This window comes from Lissotriton helveticus, chromosome 4_1 (genome assembly GCF_964261635.1).
Source record: "Lissotriton helveticus chromosome 4_1, aLisHel1.1, whole genome shotgun sequence".
Classification (NCBI taxonomy): domain Eukaryota; kingdom Metazoa; phylum Chordata; class Amphibia; order Caudata; family Salamandridae; genus Lissotriton; species Lissotriton helveticus.
Genome location: NC_136063.1, coordinates 412,464,559 through 412,482,822, shown reverse-complemented (window position 1 = coordinate 412,482,822; position 18,264 = coordinate 412,464,559). Strand labels below are relative to the sequence as shown.

Here is an 18,264-nt window from a genome sequence, read left to right as displayed (position 1 = left end):
TATATACCACACTTCCCTCACAAGTGTATGATGATCGGGGGTAATTGTTATGAAGTAGATGTTTGTGGGGAGATAGGGAGGTACGTGTTGGGGTACCTTTACCTACAATGTTGTTCCCTCTGTAACCGCCGTTGAAAAATCCTCTAGAGACGGAGGATTGATTCTGTGGTTTATAGGAAGATATGTTGGTATCTGTGGAGGTATTTTTGGAGCCTCCCCTATAAAATGAGCGACGAAAGGAACCTCTGTTAGGAGGGCGACTGTAGTGCCACCACAGATTTTGCTGCTTCTGTATCTTTCTTCGTTTTTTTAAGTGATTCGTCCACTTGAGGGCCAGATAGATGCTTCCTTGTCAAACAGGGGCATTTAGTATTGTTTGTTGTACTTCTGGTTTAACCCCTTCCATGCGGCCGCGATTCTGCGCCTGTGCAGCAAAATCGCGAGTGGGCGGGTTAATAACGGCCCCCAGCCGTCAACACACGCGCCCCGTAGTGCATGACGGCTGGGGGCCGTCATCAGCATGGAAGGGCCATGCACGTCGTCGGAGAATACTAGTGTTGACTCCTCTGACTGAAGTATCAGCAGCATCTAGCGCACACATAATAGAGGAATTAGAAATTAGTTTTCCCTCTTGTACTAGTTGCTGTCCTATTTTTCTGTGTTCTTCTGGGAGATAGAGTAAATCTTGCATTTTGTCCCAGAGGGCCTATCGTATCTAGCTAAAAAAACCCTGTGTGTTGGCTATACGCCAGTGGTTGACTGATTGTGCAGCCACTCTTACCGGACGCATCTATTAGCATGGACTTTGTCCGGAGGTGGTGCATCCCATGTTTGGGAAATTGCTCTTTAACGGACAATAGACACAACCAAGAAACCTAACAGAATCTGGCCCTTAATAAAAATTGGTTCTGATGGAGGAGGTTTATATTTTTTTATCCACCCTAAGTATTATAACAAAAGCACTCATTGGAGCCTTAAAAATTTCCTCAGCATGCCTAACCATACCCGTGGTAATGATTGTGTTGTCGGTAATGTTTCAAAATAAGGTATCTTCTTCCAAAGATTCCTTATGTAAATTAACTCCATGGTATGTAGAGGCCCTGTCAATTAACTCCTGGAAGGGGGAAGGTTTACCAGTGTATAGATGTGGGTCTGTATCTGTAGGAGGATCCATATTGTGATCATCCCATGGATCTGGTGGTGGTTGTCCATAAGTGTAATCCCCATCTCCTGCATCAGGATCTGTACGTGGAGAGCCCTGTGGTATGATGTCTAGAGGGTCTGCTGGTGGTACAATAGGTACTGGTGAAGAAGGTAGCGTCCTTTTTAAGAGGGAGATTATATCCAGGGTCTTTCTTTTGGAAGATGGAGGATTTGCTGTAATATGTCCAGTTTCTGGATTGATCTACAGTTTTTTCTGTTCTGGATCCAGCTTTTGTTGCATGGTTTCCAAAATTGGTTTCAGAGCCTTTTGAAGAGTATTTTTGTTTTGGTGCAAAACGTTCGGTTCCTAGCTCGATCGGTCTTTATCTTTCGGAACAAACTTTAGGTGCCAAAGTTTTTTCTCTCAACTAGGGCCGAGCCGGAAGGCTGGACGTGTACTTTCGGTGTAGAGCCAGAGGGCGGGACTTTGTAAGCAGAGTCTGTGCCTACCATAGTCAAATGGCAGTGGTGGCCCAGAAGCCTTATGTTTAATGGAAGCGGGTTTAGAGGGTAAAAGGGCTTTGGAACTCATGGCACCATGACAGGTTGGAACCTACTGGGACTCCAATTCATTTCCTGCTCGGAATCTGGATCTAGGATGGAGATGGCATGTTCGTCCTCCACTGCCAAGGCTTCCATTTCTTCCTCTTCGATCTCTTCTCTGAAGATATCAGGGGGTCTCTTCGATGCTTTGTCGCTGCATTTCTTCTGTCAAGCCAAACCGTCTCGGAAGGGTCTTTTTCGGGCGGAAATAGGCACAAGTTATAGACTTTATGAAGGTCGGTGCACAGATATTTGGGAGGGCAGACCTGGAACTGAGTCAGTTCATCAGCAGATTTAGTCTATGTTGATCACTCGCGTGAAAGTGAAAGAAAGGGCTAGGCACGAAGTCTATAGTTGGATTGGTCGATCCAACTGTGATAGTTTTCTGATTTTTGAGAGGATGTGAAATTGCGCTAGAAACAAAACAGACTAGGGCACAGTGGGTTGCGAACTAAAGGGATCCTGACAAACTGTCTCGAGCCGGAGCAAAGCAAGCCACATCAGAAGCCGATGGTGGAAAGAAATCTTACAATGGAGTTGATGCCCATGCGCACTATCACCGAAAAGAGTGACCATGCCTAGTGACCGGAAAAGGCTTCTTCAAAGCAAAACAACTTATATCTGGACCCAACACTAGATGACAGGAGTACGCAAAGCATGTGTATCTACAGCAAAGATGCCTCAAGCACTTTGTTTTGCAGGATGAATCTTTTCTAAATTCACATGCTGTGCATTGATGACATAGCAGCCTTTTCTTCAGTAGGGAGACTGGGTTTCTCGGATTGTGTGTTAGCAAATAAGTGTTTTAGCACTCTGTCCCACTTGGGCCTCCCTCTTTGGCTATGATGTCCATTCTTTAATGTTTCGTATAAATGTGTACCGTAGCTGCAGCGCAAATAACGTCCAAAGCAACTCTTCTAAGGAAAGCCAGAGTTGCCCTTTTTTCCTTGTAAAGTGCGCTGGTGGCCTTTCTTTCAGTGTTACCCTTGCGGTCTTTCTTTTCTAAATAATACATAGCGTTTCGAACATCCAGTGTGTGAGTAGGGCCCTTTCTGCCACACTACCTTCGGTATGAATATGGGGCTTATTTTTATTGCTATCTTAGTCGTATGTTTTTCAAGATACAGCTTTTTTGCTGTAAGAGTTGGAGCGTAAGACATTTATTGCACACATGATCAATAATGGACACACAATACAAGAAGGAGATCCAGACCAGTTTTATAAAATTATACTTTGTTTATACTTTATTTTAAGACCCACGTCTTCGTAATAAGGTAAGTAGGTTTTTAATTAAAAATACTTCTCACTTTCAAAAAACAACACTTAGAAACTTTTTCACACTGTTCAATGTTATCCTACGGGGAAAACAATATTGCGGTTGAACAGTTGAGTATCAAACTTTGGAGCAAAAAGTCAGCAAGGGCCAGGGGTCAGATAGGTACCAAAACTGCACCACAAGTCGCACAGGGGCAGCCCAGTGCACAGGGCAAAATGGAAGTTAGACCCAATACTTTCTAATCAAGACTAGGGATGCCTGTAGCAACACTACTTGCAGGGAGGTAATCGGTTGCAGGGACCAAGCTTTGAGGGTTAGCACCAGCACAGGGGCGGAGGGGTTTGTGGGGAAGGGGGGAGGAGGGGGCACCCACAAAGCAGCACCAAACATACACCACCAGGGGCACAGGGGCAGCCGGGTGCAGGGTGCAATTTCGATATTAGGCGCCGAATGCTTTTCAATGAGGATAGTCCTGATGTAAAAGAGGCTGCAGGCGTGGCACCGGAGTTTTCAGGAGGAAGACCAACAGCAGAGGTAAGTTGGGATGTAGGGGGTGGTAGGGGCACCGTCTGATCAGTTCACCAAGGCCCAGGTTTCTGGTGAGTAGGGGCTCTCTACCCAGGGGTCCAGAAAGATGTCTGGGGCGGGCGGGCTGGCCGCCTACAGCCAGTCAGAGACCCCACCAATGTTGGTAGGGATTCAGGGGGCACCTCTGAGGTGCCCCCTGGGTACATGGTACAATAAATCCCACACTGTAGTTTGGTACCAAACACCCTTGTATTCAAGTAAAGCCATCATGCTGCCGGGGAATCGAGGAACAAGTTACTTACCTTCGGTAACGATATATCTGTAAGAAACAGTAGTTAGTATTAGATTCCTTACCTTAGAATATCCCCAGGCGTCAGTCTGGATCCGGAAACTTTTGCGTAGCAGTACCCCTGCGCGTCGGTAGGCGTCGTCTGCAGGCGTCCCCTGCGGCTCCGCGTCGTCGGCGTCGTGCGCCGTGATGACGTCGCTGGAGTATATAGACGCCGCCTCCGCGCGCTGACGTCAGTTCTTTGCACACAGCTTTTCCGCGCCAGAACACGCAGAGCCATGTGAGAACCAACACTGGTGCCATTTGAAACTAGGGCCCTGAAAGGGATGTCCCTAACCCTAGGTATCAGTTCGCAGAACGGGGAGGATGGGCGGGGCGGTAAGGAATCTAATACTAACTACTGTTTCTTACAGATATATCGTTACCGAAGGTAAGTAACTTGTTCATCTGAAAGAAACAGGTTAGTATTAGATTCCTTACCTTAGAATAGATACCCCAGCAATACCAACCCCGGTGGTGGGTCTGCGAACCAATACAACCTACACCAGAAAGTCCTGGAGGACCGAACGGCCAAAGAAGCCATCCCTCCGGACTTGACTGTCCAGGCAGTAGTGCCTCGCAAAGGTGTGCAGCGAGGCCCACGTGGCCGCCTGGCAAATGTCCTGCAAGGGACTCCCCGGCCCAGGGCAGTAGTAGCCGCCGTGGCCCGAGTGGAATGGGCCCTCAGCCCAACAGGAGGCTCCTTCCGAGCCAAAGAGTAGCATGCTTTGATGCACAGGACGACCCACCGAGAGATGGTCCGTTTCTGTACCGCCCTTCCCTTCTTCTCACCCACGTAGCCAACAAACAGTTGGTCATCCACCCGGAACTGGCGTGTGCGATCCATATAGAATGAAAGCGCACGTTTTGGGTCCAGACGATGGAGCCGCTCTTCATCCTTTGAAGGATGCGGAGGCGGGAAGAAGGAGGGCAAGGTGATGGACTGCCCAATGTGAAAAGCAGAGACTACCTTGGGCAGGAAAGAAGGTCTGGTCCGAAGAACCACCTTATCAGGATGAACAGACAAGAAAGGAGGTTGAACAGAAAGAGCCTGGAGCTCACTCACTCTCCTGGCAGAGGTGATGGCTACCAGGAAGGCCGTCTTTAAGGTGAGAAGACGGAGAGGACAGGAATGAAGGGGCTCAAAGGGAGCGCACATCAGGAAAGTCAAAACCAGGTTCAAGTCCCACTGAGGCATCACGAACGGAGCTGGAGGATACATGTGCGTGATGCCCTTTAAGAATCTTAACACAATAGGGGACTTGAACAAAGATGGCTGATCAGGTAGCCTCAAGAAGGCGGAAAGGGCAGAAAGATAGCCCTTGATAGTGCCCAGAGCAGAGCCCTGCTGGGCAAGGGAAAGGAGGAAGAGGAGAACCTCAGATAGAGGGGCAGAAAGGGGATCCACAGCCTTTGCTGTGCACCATGCCACAAATCTGTTCCACCGGCAGGCGTATACCGACTTTGTGGAGGGACGCCTGGCTGCCAGAATGACATCACAGACTTCAGGAGGCAAGTCAAATGGCCTCAACTGTCGCCGCTCAATCTCCACGCATGGAGGTGGAGACTGGACAGGTTCGGGTGGAGGACCGTCCCCTGCTGCTGCGACAGAAGGTCCTCCTGAAGGGGCAGGCGGATCGAGGGACCGACTGTCATGCTGAGTAGCTCGGGATACCAGTACCTTCGAGCCCAGTCCGGAGCCACAAGGATAACTTGGGCCCGGTCGCGCCTGATCTTCTTCAGCACTCTGGGCAGAAGTGGTATAGGCGGAAAGGCGTACAACAGACCGCAACTCCACTCGCGCCGAAAGGCGTCGCCGAGCGAGTGCCGTCTTGGAAACTCCAACGCGCAGAACTGATGACATTGCGCGTTCTCTTCTGTGGCGAATAGATCTAACCAAGGCTCTCCCCATTGCTGAAAGAGGCCTCTCGCCACATCCGAGTTCAGACGCCATTCGTGATCCACCGAGCACCGACGGCTGAGTTCGTCCGCCCTGGCGTTCAGAGAACCTGCCAGGTGTTGAACCGTCAGAGTCACGCCCTGACGTTCCAGCCATTGCCAGAGGCGCAGAGCCTCTTGGCAAAGGGTCCACGACCCCACACCGCCCTGTTTGTTGCAGTACCACATGGCGGTGGTGTTGTCCGTGAACACCTGCACTACACTCCCGTTGACAAAGGGGAGGAATGCCTTCAGTGCCAGGCGAATCGCCCGCAGCTCCAACATGTTGATATGGAGCCGGGACTCCGCCGGAGACCAGAGGCCTCTGATCTCCGCCTCTCCCAAGTGGCCACCCCAGCCTTGGAGGGACGCGTCCGTCACAACCACGTGCTCCGGCTGGGGAAGGGAGAGGGATCTGCCCCTGACCCAATCGCGGTCTGCAAGCCACCACTGCAACTGTCTCGCAGTGCCCTCCGAGATCAGGACATGGTCGGATAGGTTGCCCTGATGCTGGGCCCACTGAAACTTCAGGTCCCACTGCAGAGCCCGCATCCGCCATCTGGCGTGATGCACCAGAAGGATGCAGGAGGCCATCAGCCCCAGAAGCCGCAGCGTCAACCTGACCGAAACCCGGGATAACGGCTGAAAGATGGGAATCAGAGCCTGAATATCCCGGACCCGCCGTTCCGGGGGATAAACCCGAAACTGCGCCGAGTCGAGAACCGCTCCGATGAAAAGGAGCTTTTGAGAGGGACACAGGTGTGATTTCGGCACATTGATGGAAAACCCCAACTCGTGCAGGAGGTCTGCCGTCATCTGAAGGTGGTGGACGACTGTCTGGGGCGAGCCCGCCTTCAACAGCCAGTCGTCGAGGTAGGGGAAGACTGAAACCCCTAACCGGCGCAGATGAGCTGCGACCACCGCCATCACTTTCGTGAACACCCGTGGGGCGCTGGTAAGGCCGAATGGGAGCACGATAAACTGAAAATGCTCGTGGCCTACCGTGAACCGCAGGTAACGCCGGTGGGCCGGCAGGACGGGGATGTGAAAGTACGCATCCTGCAAGTCCAACGCTACCATCCAGTCTTGTGGGTCTAGAGCAGCCAAGACCTGAGCCAAAGTCAACATCTTGAACTTCTCCTTCCGGAGGAAGCCGTTGACGTTCCGTAGATCCAAGATAGGACGCAGGCCTCCCTTGTCCTTCTTGGGTACCAGAAAGTAGTGGGAGTAGCAACCACACCCTACTTCTGGCCCAGGAACGCGCTCGATGGCCCCCTTGGCCAAGAGGGCCGTAACTTCCTCCTGCAGAAGTGTCAAGTGGTCCCCCGACACACGGTGGTTCTGCGGTGGCATGGCTGGAGGAGTGGACTCGAAGGGGAGGGCATAGCCCCTTCGGACAAGCTGCAGCACCCACCTGTCCGATGTTATCGCGCGCCAGCGGGAGTGGTGATGGCGAACCCTGCCACCCACTGGCGTCACGTGAGCCCGAAAGCTCGGACTAGGAAGGCTTGGATGCCGCAGCGGAGGGAGGCGTGGACTGACCACGACGCTGGCCTCTACCGCCACCACGGCGGAAACCACGGGCGCCACCGCGCTGGGGAGCGCTCTGCGCCGCGTGGCTGGCAGCACGTGTGGGACCTCCTCTCCCTTGGCCACGAAAGGGCCGAAACGAACCCGTCTGCTGGCGCTGGGTCTGGGTCGAGAGACCCAAGGACTTGGCCGTGACCCTGGAGTCCTTGAAGCGCTCCAGCGCGTGGTCCGCTTTGTCACCAAATAGGCGACTGCCATCAAATGGCATGTCCATAAGCGTATTTTGGACGTCTGGTGAGAAGTTGGCAGATCTCAGCCAGGCATGGCGACGAATCGCCACCGTAGTGGACATGGCCCGTCCCAGGGAGTCCGTGGTGTCCAGACCACAACGGATCGAGTACCGCGCCGCATCCCGGCCTTCAACAAAGGCCCGGGTGAGCTTGTCCCGCACTTCCTGGGGGCATTGCGGCAAACACTCCTCGACCGTATCCCACAGGGAGTGGGTGTAGCGGCCCAAGAGGCACGCGGTGTTACAAGACCGCAGCCCAGCACTCAAAGAGGAAAACACTTTCTTTCCGAATTGGTCGTACCTCTTTGATTCCCGGTCGGGCGGAGCCGACGGAAATGCGGACTGCGAAGTGGAGGCCTGGATCACCAGACTCTCCGGGGAGGGATGGGTGGACAGGAAGGCAGGGCCGTCCGCGCAGGGACGGTGACGCCTGGCAACGTTCCGGTCAACCGGCGCACCAGAGGCGGGCCTGGACCAGGTGCCCAGAAGGACATCCGTCAGGGCCTCATTAAACGGCAGCAGAGGCTCCTGGGGGCATGACTGCGGTTTAAAAACTTCCGTCAGGATATTCGGTTTGACCTTCGCGACGGGGAGCTCAAGGTGTAAGGCCTTGGCAGCCCTCATCAGGACCACCGAATAGGCAGCACCCGCCTCGGACGCCACAGGGGACGGAGAGACAAACCCAGGGTTGGGCGACTCGTCCAGGCCACTGGCATCACCCAGATCACCTACCCAGTCCACATCGTACTGGCAGGCACGGGATAGAGGGTCCTCAGACCCCTCCCAACCCTCACCATACTCCTCCTCGTCATACCCATATTCTGGGTCGACGATATAGACATCGGGGTCAACAGGCCCCATCGGCGTCGGGTCCGGCGTCGGCCGACGCCGGTCCGGCTCCGAGTCCGGAGTCGGGGAGGAAAGGGGGGTGGCGCCGCGCGGCGTCGGTGCCGGGGACCCGACGCCGGCCGGAGCCGACGGCGGAGTCGCTGCACCACGCGGGGGCGGTACCATGGGCTGGCCCACAGGAACCGACGCCGGAGAGGCCGGGAGACCAGCCGGCGACGAACCAGAGGGAACCAGCGGCGCCGGGGCCGGAGCCACCGGCGGCGCCGGGGCAGGAGCACCCGAACCGCTCGGGCCCCCAGACGGGACCGACGGGCCCGCAGGCGCCGAAGGCCCCGCCGGAGAAGACCTCGCCCTCATAGCAATGAGGAAGGCCTCGATCTCCTCACGCGACGCGCCTTCCCCAGGGACCGACAGGTGTGGGGCAGACGGCGTCGGCGACCCATGCGGGACCGCGGGGGTGGGGTCACCCGAGCCCCCGGCCGCAGCACGCGGGCGTCGGGGGGAGTCGGGGGTGCGATGGCGACGCCCCGACTTCTTGTGCTTACCTGACGAGCCGGAGGAATGGTGGCGACTCCCGGAGCGCCCATGGCGGCTCCGCGACCGCTCCCTCGACCGCTCCCTCGACCTCCGACCGGACCGGGACCGCTCTCGACGCGGGGCCGACAACCGGAGTTCGAGAAGCTTGCGGGACCGCTCCCGCCTAGCTTTTCCAGTCAAGGCCCGACAGTCGACGCAGGACTCCACGTCGTGGTCCGCGCCCAGACACCGGAGGCAGAGTCGATGGTGGTCGGTGACCGACATCATGCGGTCGCACTCGTCACAACTCTTGAAACCGGGCATCCTACCGGCACCGTAAAGATCAATCAAAAAACTTGGTCAAAAGACCGGAGTACTGCTCTTCGGATCTGCGCTAACTGGCGCGGAAAAAAGAAGAACTGACGTCAGCGCGCGGAGGCGGCGTCTATATACTCCAGCGACGTCATCACGGCGCACGACGCCGACGACGCGGAGCCGCAGGGGACGCCTGCAGACGACGCCTACCGACGCGCAGGGGTACTGCTACGCAAAAGTTTCCGGATCCAGACTGACGCCTGGGGATATTCTAAGGTAAGGAATCTAATACTAACCTGTTTCTTTCAGATTTGGCGAGTTCCCAGCCTATGTACTCTCTATGGCTTCAGTGGACTTACAATATCAGGAAATGATGTCCAATACTTTAGGGGCATATCTGCTCACCTGTAGTATAGTGCATCCTGCCTTAGGGCTGTGAGGCCTGCTAGGAGGGGCCACTTACCTATGCTTCCAGGTAGTGCTAGCGGGCATGGCACCTGTCATTTTCTCTCTCACTGGGGCATGCATGCTGCAAGGGCAGTGGCATGGTCCCAGTGAGGAGGGTGGCAAGGGCCCTCTTCAGCACTCAGGCCCTAGGGTAACATTTACTGAGAGGAGAAATACCAATTAGGAGTTTGTTTTAGGAAAGGAGCATTGGCACACAGGAACTGGTTAGCAGGGAACCTGTGCACTACATTTAAAAAACAGGCCAAAGGTGAGGGGTTAACCATGCAAGACAGGCATTTCCTCACACTTGCTCTTAATGATGTGTCAACAATCAAGAAGGCAGTTTGAGAGTTAGAAACATCAGCTCTGCATCGGCTCAAACAGTGATCTCATCAGTTGTGTTCGTACCACATTCAGAGATTTTTTCTTCCAAGATTAGCTTTACCACTGCTGTGGTGAAGAAGCTTTCCCCTAGTACTCCTCTTGTGTATGACTTAATGGCCACTAATGGCCATTTGAGGCACTTATCCAACAGGTAAGCAAGGCATTTGATCACTGTGTCGTCCTGCGGTTAGTCTGTATGGTATTTTCCCCCCATTGCACCAGTGTGTGAACCATCTCCACGTGTTAGTGTAACATCTTGTAGCATGTTGCCTTGTTCCCTTAATATTTTGCATTGATCTTGCGGATAGGTTTTTAGGTGTCCAAATCCCAAGTCTACAGAATCCACACTGCCAGGCTCATGGTATCTGGTTCCCAGTGGCACACTTGTCTCATCTTTATCATTAAGAGGTCTTGATGTACCAGAATCTTAATTTGTCCCAGTGACATCTCCAGCAGATTCAAGAACCACATTTGTCTGGCCCATAGCAGGGCTATGAGGATTAATGTCAGTTGCTCCTGTTTGCATTTTGTCATGTGTGGATCAAAGGTATTGGGGGAAGTAGAAGCAAATCTCCCCGACCCTTTTATTGACAGTGCATTCCCTAGAGATCTGGGTGGTGAAACAGTATGCAATGCTTCAGCATTTTGCATTTTCCACGACTTGCTAACAGGTCCATACGTGGCATGCCACACCGGTGAAGAGGTCTTCTACTACTACTTATTTTAACCCCCCACTGGTTTGTAGTGTTTTCCACTCAGTCTGTCAGCTTTTATGTTGCACTTTCCTGGTAAATCTATCACCAGTAGTGATATCCCTTTCTAGTTTGCTCATTTCCATGTGTTTTGGGTTAGTTTGGACAATCTGTGTAACACTGTTCATCTGTGCTTATTGAGGTAGAACATGGTTGTTGTATTGTCTGTTTGGTTTAATGCTGTCCTTCCACAAGTATTTTTGGAATGCCTCCAGGTCTAGAAACACAGTCGTCAAATTCCAACACATTTATGTGCTGTACTGCCTCATTGAGGTTCCACAAGCCTCTGATGTTTAAGTTATGCATTTTACCTCCCCACCCTTTGTGGGATGCATCTGTTGTAATAGTCCTAGGTAGAATTGCTTGCTCAATAGATTTTCCCTTCGTGAATTAGTTCAAGTTCCATCACTAGATTTCTCTTTCTACTAGGCCTGTGACAACCACTAGATTATCTACAACTCTGTTTTGCTTGGGACCACTGTTGCTGTAGCCACTCCTGTAATGGTCTTGTGTGTAGTCTTGCATGCATTTTAAGGGGATGCATGAAGCCATTATGCCCAGCATTTCCTCATCACCCCCGTTATGTTTTTGCAGTGGCTTGAACACCCGTGCCGTAACTAGCCAGTCAACCAGGTAGGGGTACATGTGGGTTTACAGCTTATGAGGTGTGCTGCGACCACAGCCAGACACTTTCTGAACACAGATGATTTTAGTCCGATAATTGTGAGGTAATGGGGTATATTATATGGTGTGGTTGTCAGACGTCACCGAGTAATAGAAAATTAGCTGTAATAGTGTAAGTGTCTAATTAGTTGACTTAGCAAAGACTTGTTCACGGTCAAGTGAAATTGTTTTGATTTACTATCGCTTGTAAAATCTCTATCTCCGGAACCCTCCAGTGGATCTTTTTCATTATAGGGTCTAAAATCTTACAAAATATAATTGTATAAATTGGTGTTGGATTCTTGAGTGGTTTCAATTTCTTCAATTGTTTTGATGCTGTTTGAATGTTGAACAGTTGTTCCACTGTGTACAGCCTTGCAGCTCCGTACCACAGCTACATAGGGTTCAGCTAAGGGGTTTACAGACAAACTACTGGACTTAAAGGGGTTGGTAATTGTATTACATGGCAAGTTGCCACAACCACATCATGTAATACACCCTATTTCCTCGTTGTAATGAACCTTGTCCACTACGAATCTGAATTTTCTGTGTGCTCTGTTTATTGGTATGTGCAGGAATTCTTGTGAGGTCTTTGGGTGCCATATAGCCACCGTTCTGTATAAGGATGATTTCTTGTAATATTATCATCGTTAGTTTTTGCGTTTTGATTAACCTGTTGAGTGTTCACAGGTCCAAGTCTTGGGGTCTTGCCTGGGTTTTGAACAAGAAAGTACATGGAGTACACTCCCTAGTATCTTTCTCCTGATGGCTACCTTTTGCTTAAGAGGCCTTTAACGTCTTGCCTTAAATGACTTTGCTCCCTGATCTTTTTTCCCCCGTGGCATTGTGGGAGGTGTTCTTGTTAATTCCATACAGTATCAATGTTGGATGATATTTAGTATCTATTTGTTAGAAGTGATTTCCCCTTCCTCTCTGAAACCCAGTGTTTCCTCCTCTCATAGGTGACTTGTGCAGGAGGATTTTTCTTGTACAGTAACTTGGCAGTGCCCAGTCCCCCTCTAATGGTGTCTCCTCTTCCCTTGTCCTCTGAAGTCTTGAGGGTGATCTATACTGCCATTGCATTGGGTGGTACCCTGCTGAACAAATGTGAAAAACTAAGGCCTGGACCACACAGCACCATCGGACAGGCAGATTCAGGCCGTAGCCTGCTAGACAATAGTTGGTAAAACATTGGACAGCAACACCAAGAGTTTCAGGTGCTAAACAATGCCAAACTGTCTGCCCAACCATTTAAATGTGTCTAGATCTGGTTCCCCACTGCTTGCAGAAGACAGACACTGCGGTGGAGGTTCCTGTTGGGAGCATTTAAGGGGAGGTCAGAATTGAGCATTATTAATACTCTTGCGCTGAAAAAGAATACTTTCTCTCAGCTAAGGGTGTCTCTAATTCTTCCAAACGTGCCTCCTTCACAAGACCAGGGGTTAATTTCAGAAGACACTCTCGGAAGGATTTATTCCCCTCTTACAACCATGAAAAAAATTAGAGATTTCCCCCAAATAATTAGTTTATCCCAATTTCCTGCTTGGTTGAACATGGTTGTCTCACATTCCAGAAGAGGCATGTTAAGCCTGGAATGTGGGATTAAGATCTGTGGTTAAGATTTTTACAAGTGGAAAGTTGGTTAGACTAACTGTGTAATGCATTTGTCACAGCCGGAACAGGAGAGAAAAGAGTGGTCCGTTCCTGTAAAAAACACTTTACATTGAAAAAGCAAGTCTGTTATACATGGCAATATGTGAAGAAAAGCAATACCATATTTGCAGAAGACTTCTTTTAGTCGTTCATCGTCCATGTCTTCACCGAAATTCTTGATATAAACATTAGTGAATTCCTTTGCTCTGGCACCTAGCTCTGCTTCACGTTCTTTCCGAGATTTAAAACGGCCAACAAATCTAAGAAAGATTACATTGATGAATAATAGGTCAAATGCATTACAATTTCAGACAGTAGTTTTTGAGTTGGATGCTAAATTTCACCAGGTTGCTTCAGTCAAAACCTACTTGTGAATACAGCTCTGCCAAAAGGTAGCACTAATGTGATTAAAATGAGCAAAAGGCATATGTGGGTTTTAGATCTAGTTGAGTTTAAACCAGAGTTTAAACTGTGCTCAAACTCTATTTGCTCAAATGTTGACCGTTGGGGAGAATCTGTAAACAATTTTTTGTAGTATATGCAAGACCAGTCTCATTACATGCACAGATCGGGATAGAACCAAAACGATTAAAATTTAAAAACCTACTATTAGCACCTACAACATAATGGTGAAAAGAGGATAGTCAAATATTCCTCAGAATATAGACCATGATAAAGTTACATAGCTGTAACTACAGTACATTTTAATACAAGCAGTGTAAGAAATAAATTCATCCATACAGAGCACTACATTGCATGATACACATGCAGCAAGTAAACTTAATTATGTTGGTTCAAACTCCCTCGAATGGGGAAGACTGGGTCAACACCACTCTCCCCCATGTAAAATCAAGAAAGATACGAACACTGAACTGGCATTTATCAGTAAGGTAGGTTATTTAACTTGTCTTCATCATTGAATCTGTCCGATTCAGATGCTTGAAATCCTTAGTTCGAGGAAGAGGCTCATCACAAGGCAACACCACCATGCTCCGCCCCAATCCGATCCGGCCAGATCCAATCCGCCCCAATCCGATTTGGCCAGATCCAATCAGCCCCAATCCGATCCGGCCAGATCCAATTCGATCCGGCCAGATCCAATCAGATCCAATCCGATCCGGCCAGATCCAATCCGATCCAATCCGATCCAGCCAGATCCAATCAGATCCAATCCGATCCAGCCAGATCCAATCCGATCCAATCCGATCCAGCCAGATCCAATCAGATCCGATCCGGCCAGATCCAATCAGATCCGATCCGGCCAGATCCAATCAGAACCGATCCGGCCAGAACCGATCCGGCCAGATCCAATCAGAACCGATCCGGCCAGATCCAATCCGCCCCGATCCGATCCGACCAGATCAATCAGATCCAATACGTCCCAATCCGATCCAATACGTCCCAATCCGATCTGGCCAGATCGGATTGGGGCAGATTGGATCTGGCCAGATCCAATCCGATCTGGCCAGATCCAATCCGCCCCAATCCGATCCGGCCAGATCCAATCCGATCCGGCCAGATCCAATCCGATCCGGCCAGATCCAATCCGATCCGGCCAGATCCAATCCGATCCGGCCAGATCCAATCCGATCCGGCCAGATCCAATCCGATCCGGCCAGATCCAATCCGATCCGATCCAGCCAGATCCAATCCGATCCGATCCAGCCAGATCCAATCCGATCCGATCCAGCCAGATCCAATCCGATCCGATCCAGCCAGATCCAATCAGATCTGATCCAGCCACATCCAATCCGATCTGATCCAGCCAGATCCAATCCGATCCGGGCCAATCTGATCAAGCCAGATCCAATCAGATCCGATCCGATCCGGCCCAATCATATCCAATCAGATACGATCCGGCCAGATCCAATCCGCCCCAATCCGATCCAGACATCCAATCCGCCCCAATCCCATGCGGCCAGATCAATCACATCCAATCCGCGCCAATCCGATCCGGCCAGATCCAATCAGATCCAATAAGCCCCAATCCGATCCGGCCAGATTCAATCCGCCCCAATCCGAACCGGCCAGATTCAATCCGCCCCGGCCAGATCCAATCCGATCCAATCCGCCCCAATCAGATCCGGCCAGATCCAATCCGATTCAATCCACCCCAATCATATCCGGCCAGATCCAATCCACCCCAATCATATCCGGCCAGATCCAATCCGATCCAATCCGCCCCAATCCGATCAGATCCAATCAGATCCAATCTGCCCCAATCCGATCCGGCCAGATTAAATCCGCCCCAATCCGATCCGGCCAGATCCAATCCGCCCCAATCAGATCCAGCCAGATCCAATCCGATCCACCCCAATCAGATCCGGCCAGATCCAATCCACCCCACTCCGATCTGGCCAGATCCAATCCGCCCCACTCCGATCCAGCCAGATCCAATGTGCCCCAATCCGATCCGGCCAGATCCAATCAGATCCAAACCGCCCCAATCCGATCCGGCCAGATCAGATCCAATCCAATCGGCACCAATCCGATCTGGCCAGATCAATCAGATCCAATCCGATCCAGCCAGATCTCATCCGCCCCAATCAGATCCGGTGTGAGAAGTTGGCCTGATATATGATGTTCACTAGTTCTAGTGACCACCTTGTATCAGTCCAAACAACCCTTATGGTAAGTCAACCTTATAGACCAGCAATCCTAATGGTAGCATGGACAAAGCAGTCTTAGGCTAAACTCTTTTGGCATGTGAAGCCAGCTGTTTTACCACAATATAACCCCTTGAATACCAGATGAAAGGACACCACACAGGTTGTTATGAAAATAAACAGTATATTTATTACTAACAAACACCTCTGAACTCTTTATGAGGTCAGAGGGCTAAGCACATGACAATCTCTTGGGAAAAATACGATAAGTTGCACAAAATTACAATGGTGCCCTAGGGGCACGGCAAACCATATACTAAGTAAATGGTATAAGGAAGTCGATAGAAGGAATGGAGCTGTCCAGAGGCTGTAGGATCGTTGGGACCACGCTACCCTAACTTTAGGTAAGTAATAGGAGGCCCACGGAACGCGTGTGCAGAGTGTGAACTCACACGCGAGATGCGTAACAACGTCTATGGACAGTACAGTTCAAGTTAAAGGTGAGTACGGACAATCCTGACTAGTTAGGACTAAAACGACTGTGGAACTGGACACTAGAAGAGTCAATCTACCCTTGAGCACCGAAATGCTCTTGTTACCTCACCCACGGGCTGCGGGTGCATAGGTGCAAAGTCGTTCGGGTTCCGGCGTTGAAGTCTATGGAGCCTGGAGGAAAAAGATGCTGCAGGCGACCAGGAGGAAGATGTCCAGTGTGCTCCAAGGGTGGATCGGTGATGCTGAAGACCTGAAAGCAGAGGGGACAATGTTCAAAGTCACTAGCCAGTGACTGGAGTAGAACCAGGAAGGAACCAGAGGCTGTTGTCGCGATCAGGTGAAGAGTGGACGCTTGTCTCTGCAGCCACGTGGACCACGAGGTGTCTTTGACTACCAGGATGGAGGCACGAGCTGTCCCACGCAGGCTCTCGCTGTCGGCGGTGTCGGATCCGGATTTGGAATCAACAGGCCTTGGCAAAGGCAACCCACGCGGTGAGTGGAAACGACGTCTGGAGTGGACCAGGAGGGTCCGGGGTGCTCCTCTTTTGGAAGGGAGCAAGGGCCAGTCTGGAGCAACCAGACCAGCAGTGAAGATTTCAAGCTTAGTCGTCTAGGATGCCACTAGCCAGCCGGCAAGTGACCAGACAATGCGTCGAGCAGCAAACAAGCAGAAGGGCCCCACGCAGATCTCGTGGAAGCTGGAGGGCGGATCTTCGGTGGATGAGCTGCTCGGGGCTGGGGCTTCTCAGTCCCCCAAGCACTTGGTTGAGTTTACCTCAGAAGTCGTGCTGGAAGCGAAGTGCAGTTTCTTTCAAGATGGCCGGTCCCACGTGTCTCGTCGCACCCACGGATCTCAACTGTGCTGCAGATGTGAGTTGAGGTCTGGGAATCCGGGTCTCGTCGGGCTTTGAAGTCTGGATCCTCAAGGGAAGACGACAAAGCGAAGCCCCTGGACGCTTGATGGTGCCTGCAGTTGCAGGGTGGACACTCCTTGCCCACAAGGGAGATTTCTTCAGTCTTCTGTGGAGCAGAACGTCGAAGTCCAGAGTTTCTTCTTGTAGAGTAGTTCAGTATTAATCTAATTTGGAATGGGACCAGCTCCTACCTTTATCCTGCTAAAGGGGGCTGTACTGGTTACTAGGTCCCTCCCCTGGGTGGGACCAGGAAGGGGGGTGGTTATCCCCTATCCTTTGTCCGGTTTCGCGCCAGAGCTGGGGCAGGGATGCCCCAGCAACTGGTTTGAACCGGTGTATGCACAGGACACCTTGTGTGCCCCAGGCATGTCTCATTCCTTTCAGGCCTCCCTACCTCAATACACAAAATCCTGTCTGGGGTGGTGCTAGCACCTCCCAAGGCAGGAAACCCTTTGTCCAAGCCTCCCTCGCTGGAAGGACTCCCAGCAGCAGGAGGTCAGACTTGTGTCTGTGGTGGCAGCATCCATTTTGTGATGCCAAGGCTCGAGTTAACTTTAACCGGGGTTCACAGTTACATACATGTCGTGTCCCTCTAGAAGGGTGGAATGCTACCCCCATCGCCAGAATTGGCGAGGGGGTAGTATTCCAATTCGTATGACACCTTACTCGACATGTTTTGATAATGCTATACCAAAGTTAGCATTTAACCGCGAGGATTAGAATGCACTTAAGAGTATATGGTATAGCGTTATCAAGGAACAGCTATTAGGACTTGGTTCAGCAAGCTGCAGACAGGCTCAGCTCATGCCAGAGCACCATCTCACATAATTCCAAGCACTCTGCCTTCAGGATTGATAAGGCCTGCAATAGGAGTGACTGATAGGAATATATGTGTCCATTTTAGGGTTAGATATAGGTATACTATATCTACAGCAAAGGGTGATTACACCACCTTGCCCCAGCTGTCGTGCAGCCAGTTGTGTCTGTTTAGATGGCCAGCCAGGGGTGGCATAATACATGCTTCAGCCCCTGGTA

General features: G+C 51.2%; 1 protein-coding gene across 2 annotated transcripts in view; it reads right to left on the bottom strand.

Moving 5' to 3' along the window:
- The window catches only part of PABPC1 (poly(A) binding protein cytoplasmic 1), a 486,449-nt gene that overhangs the window by 403,844 nt on the left and 64,341 nt on the right, over positions 1-18,264 (bottom strand). For both annotated transcript variants that reach the window (XM_078686948.1, XM_078686946.1), the window contains exon 5: positions 13,335-13,474. In XM_078686948.1, the coding sequence (XP_078543074.1) occupies positions 13,335-13,474 (140 nt within the window). The remainder of the gene's footprint in view (positions 1-13,334; positions 13,475-18,264) is intronic.